Source organism: Lotus japonicus, chromosome 1 (assembly GCF_012489685.1).
Source record: "Lotus japonicus ecotype B-129 chromosome 1, LjGifu_v1.2".
In the NCBI taxonomy this organism is placed as follows: domain Eukaryota; kingdom Viridiplantae; phylum Streptophyta; class Magnoliopsida; order Fabales; family Fabaceae; genus Lotus; species Lotus japonicus.
The window spans coordinates 62,409,930-62,418,198 of NC_080041.1; the positions used below are offsets into that span (position 1 = coordinate 62,409,930).

The window sequence follows — 8,269 nt, forward strand, 5'->3', positions numbered from 1 at the left end:
GGGATGATTGGGTCTTTGATGTGGTGCTGACCCTGTTTTATGCTATATGGGAAAGCAGGAACAAGTGGTGTTTCCACGGCCAGAGGATGTCCCGTAGGCAGGTGTTGGAACGTGCTGGGTCCTTGGCTAGGGTGGATATAGGGGGGCACGAGATTGGTGGCTAATGAGAGGTGGTAATGGTACTTCTGGTATGGGGACAGAGGTCGGTGGGTCACAGACCAGGTGGAAGCCGCCATGACAAGGAACAGTGAAGCTGAATGTTGATGCAGCCTTGCCGCATGGGAGCTTGATGGGCTTTGGCATGATAATTCGTAACTCTCATGGTCAGATGTTGGCGTCGGCGTCGTCGGAATGGCCGGCAGCGGCTTCTTCTTCTCTTGCGGAGGCCATGGCGCTGCGGTGGAGCCTTCATCTTGCTCATGATCTTGGGTTTGAGAAGATTGAGGTCGAGACAGATAGTTTGGTAGTTTTTCAGGCTCGGAAGAGAATGGCTCCTTCCTACTCTTATTTAGCTGTACTGATTTCTGAGTGTTATGTCGTTTCCCGTTTATTTCGCAATTTTAATTTGGACCATGTACGTCGAACGAGCAACCAGGCTGCAGACTTTTTAGCCATGTTCGCTCTTTCACATTATTGCTTTGTAGGGATTGAAGAATGTTCGTTCGATTTGAACGACATTCTTTCGTCCGATCTAGTAGTTGATTAATAAAATCCTACTTTTCTGTCAAAAACGAGGAGAAAAGGGGAGTATGATGAATTCATAGAAAATCTATTCAAAAATAGCAATCGATCCCACATGTTATAGAATATGTAATTACTAATTAGTGTCTTTATTTTATTGGTCTACAAAATAAAAGGTGAGTTGAAAGGGGTAAATTAGTTAATCGATAGTTAAGTTATTGTTATGCAAAATAAAATGTAATAAATTATTTGCAAACATATGTTTAGTGTAGATATATAACAGATATCCAGAGTGAGAAAGGAAGAAAGAAGATATGAGTAATTGTTGTTGCTCTAGCCAAATTCCATGGGTTAGACTAAGTGAGAGATACAAGACTTAGCTCCACGAATCTAGTGGTGGGTGAACGTGTCATTTCCGTTCATTATCTAGGGTATTTATTAGGTTAATGGTTGTTTCTTGGATTACACTAAGTGAGAGATACAAGACTTAGCTCCACAAATCTAGTGGTGAGTGAACGTGTCATTTCCGTTCATTATCTAGGGTATTTATTGGGTTCATGGTTGTTTCATGGATTCTTGGTTGCCTTAAGGTTACATGCCTTTGCTTGGCTTTGTTTGTGGCTTTTTCTACTCTTTTTGGCCTTGTATTTGGCTTTTGTTTTTTTTGTGTTTGTTTTTTTCTTTCTTTCACTCTTCCTCCTTCTCTTAGCCATGAAGTTGGCAGTTTCTGTTACCTCTTGTACTTGTTCTCTTTTTTACATATAAATATATTCAATTCCTAAAAAAAATTATCTTAATGACATTCTTAATGGTTGCACGACTATTTAAGGTGAGTGCTTAACTATGTGCCCAAAAAGTCCATTTGCTAGGGTCGCTTAATTATAAAGGAGCGCACTTTGTAGACTCAATGATTTAAAATTTCATACCACAAAGCGATAGTGTTCGAATCATAAAACACGATGAATGGAAACTAGTGACGTTTCAGTTGTAAAAGTACTTTTTGACCAGAACTTATATATTATGCTCGACAAAGAAGCTTAGCAGAAATGCAAGCTAAAACAACACAAATTGTTATTTATACAATCAGCAAGCAAGAGCTTTAGAGATCTGAAACATTGCAAAAGGGTCTTAGCAAGGCTCGACAGCTTGACATGCTAATAATGACACCTCAAGCTAGGCATCTTCTGCTCCGGTCAACTCTAAAGCCATTAGACCTGATGACATCATCACCGACCCACAAGGGTTTTCTCTTAAACAGACATCATAGATTGAGGAACGGACCACCCCAGATTAACTGGAAAATTGTCTGAGCAACCTAACAAATGACCGAGATGAAACACTTAAAGCATGACGACACTAAGTCAACCATACGCTCGAAAGCTTCACTTGAAGACTTTCCTAATTACACCTGCAAAGACACTGCAGGGCCGTCTCAAGGCCCATGTGGTCCAAGCAAGGGGTTTAGGCCACACAATAAAAAATTGCTAAGTAAAAAAGGTCTCTCATTCATGTGATAAGTCCAATAGTCTTTTTGTAAAGAAAACCTTTTTTTTGTCAAAGGTGCTTATGTCATTGAAAGCAGCAAGCTGCAGAAACAATACAAAGCAAAAGGCCCGAGGCCCAAGACTTGGCTAATCAACCTCTCTAAAATAACACGCGATAGCTATTGAGGTGAACCAAGTAGAACACTGGCAAGAAATCTAATAAGAGATACACTGTAAAAGAAGACTAGTCATTCACATGAGTCAATTTGACAATACTTAACAGGCTAGGTACCACCTAAAGAGTACTATTCACGAACCTCGATGAGCTCGTTGTGCCAGGTTGTGGGCATCTTCGTTCTCTTGCCTTGGAAGCCAGAAGAAGCCACTCACATCAGACAATTTCTTTAGGCTCATGATGTCTTCTATTATCGTAGCAATAACTCATTCAAGTTTTCCTTCTTTAAGTAGAGCCACCAGGGGTTGGCAGTCAGAGCCAATGAAGCACCTTTCCAGTCCCAAATTGGAAGCTCGGAAAACAGCTTCTCTAACGGCTATTGCTTCAGCTGCCAAGGCAGAAGGGGCGATTATTCTCCTGGTTAGTGTAACACCCCGATTTCGGTGGCGTCACTTTAGTAACCAAAAAGAAATGAATGTGGAAAAACGTGAATATTTTTTTTTTGATAATATAAGCAAGACTGAAATAAATAATACTCTAATACGAAAGATAACATAACTAATATACAATAATAATTACAGCCCCCGCTGTAAGTAGCAAACCACGTCACGAGTAAACCTCCAGTGACGGGAAGTAAGGAAAAGTACGCCCGTAGGCAATATGTACAAACCAAATGGAAAGGTTAAGTGTCCGCAACACAAACCTTCAAAAATGAGAACAAGTTAGCCCAATCGGCCTGAAACAAGACCTCCTAGCCCAACCAACTCTCTGTGATCCCCGTAGAGAACCACACAAAAAGCTATAGGCGGGAAACTACCCTGTCCCCAAAGAAACAAATGACGGTCAGAGCTAAGACTCTACTCCTACACTAATCCCATCTCGAGAACTCACACCAGCATGCAAAACTATGTGCTAGCATGATTGTTGTCTGAATCTGAATCCAGAACGACCAAGTCTACAAACACTATCCGTCCTCCCCTCGCAACCGCGATGCGCTCCGGTGCTGGAATCACGGGCTTAGGGCCCGATCCATGATCATCAATGATAGCAACCGTGGGTGAGCTGGACTCTGAAGAAGTTGCTCCCACCGGCTCCTCCTCTGAGGGGTCCTCATCATTAGAGGATGATGGTGGTGGTGGTCCTAATCCTGGTCCGCAGTGCACTCCGGGCGGCAAGTTGAAACTGACAGTGCACCTCCTCAGCACTCCCTCCATCAAGTGTCCTACTCTGTCTACGCGATCCTCCATGATCCTCCCCGAGTATGTCGCGCGATGGCTAGCGGGGTCGACCACCCACGCTCCGGGGTCATCCTGATCTATCATCTCATATCTAGTCCCCCCCGAAGGGTGGACCATCATGAACCAATCCGCTAAAGACATCTGACAATGGGCGTAGTCCGCCAAAACACACACAGAAGACGCGAGGGTCAACTCCAAAGAATTATGTAAATAAGATCACCAATAGATACAGATAAGAGATTAGCCACTTAGGCTTATAGCTAGAGGTAGCATCCTAGGGTTGCATATTCCACAATGACTATAAACGACAGTAATAACAAATAGCATGCATCAAATTGGATTAACAATTATCAATCACACTCAGCAACTAAGTCAGTATGCATGTTGCATGAAATGCAGATGACGGTTAACCCTGTTAACCAAATGCATTCCAGAAAGGATGGACATCAACGGATCAGCCCTAGCACCAGCCACGGTGGGACCATTTCGGCCCGCGTGCCTCTTATACCAACAACAACGGTAGTCAGATCAGTATAAAACCCGAAGGCCTGCCATTTCGGTCTGCTACTAAGAGTCGCCTAATAGCGCTCTTACGCGGAAATCCGGGTCTTATGACCATTTTGGAATCCACCGAGGTCCGAAGTCCGTCTCGTGTTAATACCTCATTAATGGTGCATGAATGCGAAATGATTAGCCAAACAACGTCTCCGACCTCACTCGACACGTCGCCACGTGTTCTAGCTAAATTAATGTCTCTAAAAGCTTACCCTAAGGTAAAGTTGATTCGGCGACAAAAGACACTTCTTTACAACAACACATTCTCTCATGATGATCTCCAAATCATCCGACTCATCTCCATCCGATGGTCAAAACTGCTCAACGAGCAAGAGTATCAACATACTCGGAAACTACCTGTTTCCCGGCTTATCTCTCAGATAGCCTAACAACACAACTGCTCCCAGAGCACAAGAGTACCAACATACTCAAAACTTATAATTTTTCTCAACACTTGGATCCGACAACACTTCTCGTTTTCCAAAACTAAGATTTGAACTCTAAGCTTTCCTTCGAGATATTATCATTACTTAAAGATTTAGAGGTTGTTTAATGTCTTATGAGTTTTCCTTACAAAATAGATTTCCATTTAGTCTTATTGCAAATCTTATGAGTTTTCAAGATCTCCTAACCCCAAATAACTCCCAGAGAATGTCTCGATCCCTTAAAATAAAACTAGGCCCGAATCCTCGTTCGTCCTGTCAAACTTCCTCAATACTCTCATAAAAATCGGCATGACTTGCCCGCTATTCTCACTCCTCAGTACCACAGTATATATGAAAAGGCATAGTTAAATCAGCACAGTCAATCAAACATGTCATATATGTCAACACATTCTAGAATAACCACATAGCACTTAGCATATAGGCAATTATCACACATCCTAGATTAACCATTTAGCACGTACCACGTAATTCAATCTCAAAACAGTCAATAGATGAATCATCTACATTGTCAGCCGAAGCCTCAGAAAACATTTTTCCAGTCAAACACAAACAAGTGCTTAAACAGTAAATCAAGTCGAAAGCCTCGACACCTAAGCATTAACTAAGGATTCAGTGAGTAGCCCTCACCTGTAGATTCTCCAGGATTCTCTTCGAATGCTCCTACACAATCAGCTCCTTGCTCTTCAGGAAATTCTTCAAAAGAACCTTTAGAGTAAAACCACATGGGTGTACGTGTGTGGAATCTTCATTTGAAGCTCTGAATAGAAAAAGTCTTCATCGTCGGTTGATTCTAGGGTTCTTGAACTATCAGGGTTCTAGTTTCGGCAAACTTCCGAGGATTGGAATCGGACGTTCGTAGATCCTAGGGTTTCGCCTTGAAACGCTTGTTATATATGGATTAAGAGAAGTTCTAACATTTCTCTGAAGATTTTTGGAATTAGCTTCCATCGTGCCTTTAAGTGAAAACTAGCTATTTACTAGGGTTTCTGCCCTAGGTTTAAGCGTATATCGATCGTGCTATACCTTTTATCGATTTTGATACAATCCTTAGACTTTTCCTGAATTTTCTCCTTCATAAATTTATTTCATTTAGTAAACTCTTGTTCAGGTTTCCCTTCACGATACATCAACCCTAATCGCGAATAAGAATTTTATCCACTTGGCATAAGCTTAAAAACTTGGGTCTTACAGTTAGAGAAGTGATTTGTGTCCCTGCTTCATCTCTTCCAATAACCCCTATTGCACCCATATTTGTTTCTTTGTTGAAAGCTGCATCGACCAACAGGGTAATGCGGTTCCTTGGGCGATTTATTGTGGGTCTTGAGTGAGGGGGAGCAGCTGCTCGTGCTTGGGCATGAGAGAAGTTCCCTTCCTCCCCTGCTTCAATAAATTCATCCAGTGCCGCCTTTATCCTCCTCAGAGTTGCGCTTGGATTTGGTGCTCTGCCTTGGTGGAAGCAGTCGTTCCTTTCTTTCCAAATCCCCCAGGCTGAGTGAGCAATGGTTCTGAGTGCCTTTGAGAAATTGTTGCTTGTCTATCAGTGATGGCTATGAACCAATTGGTGAAGTTAGCTTCGCTTATATCATCTGGGGATAGTTGGAGTTGGGAAGCCAGCCAAATCGAACTTGTCCATTGGCATCCAAGAATGAGGTGAGCGATTGATTCAGGTTATTGGTTGCACAGAGAGCATATTGGATCCTGAGTGATGCGTTTTTTAGAGAGCTGATCTTTTACTGGCAAGGCTCCAAGGCATCCTCTCCACATGAAGCTCTTGATTTTCTATGGCACCTGCATTCCCCATATGTAATTTCAGATGCAGAGGCTTTCAGAGTTTGGTTGTGTGCTGTTCGATGTTTCCGGCGGATTATCCCTTGCGTGTGCCACTTGGTATCCTGACTTAACAATGAAGTTTCTGTCTTTTTTGTGAGGCCAGCAGAGGCGGTCAGGGTCGGGGATTACTCGCAAGGGAAGTTGGTAGGCTTGATTCACTAGGGCTCTTGGGAGTGTGTTGGCCAGTTTAGCTCTGTCCCATTGTGTCTTATCAGCCTCAAACATGGAAGAGAGTTTCTGGTCCGGGTTGCTTCCTGGTGGAGCCTGTATTATATGGTCACTTATCCAATTATCTTTCTGCACACCAATAGTATTACCATCCCCGATTATCCATCTTCCCGAATCCAACAGGAAGTTCTTACTCTGCAAGAAGTTGTTCCATCCCCAGGAGCAACCCCATTTCTTACTTGCCTGTAAGAAGTCAGAATGGGGAAAATAAAGGCCCTTTAGAATTTGCTCCTAGAGTGCCTTTGGATTTTGGATGGCTTTCCAAGCTTGCTTAGCAAGCAAAGATGTGTTCATGAGGTTGAAGTCTTTGAATCCAATACCACATCTTCCCTTTGCTTTCGCTATATGGGTCGATTTCTTCCAATGGATGCCTCTATCTTTGCCTGGCCTAGTCCACCAGAACCTAGCCACTTTAGAGGAGATGCTGTTGCAAAAGGTCTTTGGGAATCTAATGATAGATATGGCGTAGGATGGGATAGCTTGGATAACAGCCCTTATGAGCACCTCCTTTTCTGCCTGATTGCGGAGTTTCTCCTTCTAGCCTTCTTTTTGTCCATTACTCTTAGTTTCAGCCACTGGAGAGTATTGCTTTTAGATCTCCCCTAATATGTCGGGAGGCCAAGATAATTGCCTGGAGAGTTCCAAATTTCCATTCTTAGGGTGTGGGCAATCTGGTTCTGAATGTGAGCTGGGGTGCCTTTACTGAATATGATGCCTGACTTCTCTGTGCTAATGACTTGTCCAAAGGCCTTTGTGTATTTGTTGAGGCAACTTATAATTTGAAAGGCTTCTTCCATTGAGGCTTTTGCAAAGAGGATTGAGTCTTCTGTGAAGAGGAGGTGAGTGATTGCAGGGCATTGGGGAGCAAGCTTCAATCCTCTGCTAGTTCCCTCGAGCTGAGCTTTGTGGAGGAGACTAAAGAGTGCTTCAGAGGCCATAACACAAAGGTAAGGTGAAAGGGGGTCTCCCTGTCGAATTCCTCTTTGTGGTGTAACTTTTCTACTCTCCGTGCCATTTATTTTGAATTTAAAAGAAGCTCCCTTCACGTAGGTCATGATCCGGTTTATTCATTTTTCATTGAAACGAAAAGCCTTAAGTCATAGCTTGAGGAAGTCCCATTCCGACCGATCAAAAGCTTTGTTCATATCCAATTTGAGGACCATGAAGCTATCCTTTGTACTCACTTTCTTGCTCTTTAGGTGGTGGAAAGCCTCGTGTGCAACCAATATGCTATCCTGAATTTGCCTTCCTGAGATGAACACACTTTGTGCTAGAGAAACCGGCTTATCCATGTAGGGCTTTAGTCTAGAGACCATGAGCTTAGTAATAATCTTATAGAGAAAGTTGTAGCAGCTTATTGGTCTCAGTTGGCTTAGCTTTTCCGGTTTGTCAACTTTGGGGGCAAGTGTAACAATGGTTTCGTTGACAAATTGAGGGAGATGACCACTTTCAGAGAAGTATCTTACTGTCGTGCAAACAGAGTCTCTAATGGTGCCCCAATGCTATTTAAAGAAAAGACCATTCAAGCCGTCGGGGCCTGGTGCTTTGCAGTCTTGTGTGAGTCTATGGTCTTCTTAATGTCCTCATCAGTTATGGGGAGGTCGATGCTCTCGTTCCAATCCACCGGGACTT

At 43.0% G+C, this 8,269-nt stretch overlaps 1 protein-coding gene across 1 annotated transcript; it reads left to right on the forward strand.

The window, feature by feature from the left end:
- Window positions 1–289: 289 nt before the first annotated feature.
- On the forward strand, window positions 290–706 carry LOC130741430 (uncharacterized). Its single transcript, XM_057594339.1, has one exon. It carries the CDS (start codon window positions 290–292, stop codon window positions 704–706), a length of 417 nt encoding a protein of 138 aa, XP_057450322.1.
- The last annotated feature ends 7,563 nt before the right edge of the window (window positions 707–8,269 follow it).

Excerpts from the sequence above, each read along its gene's own strand:
- LOC130741430 (XM_057594339.1), top strand. The coding sequence starts at position 290 with ATGGGCTTTGGCATGATAATTCGTAACTCTCATGGTCAGATGTTGGCG.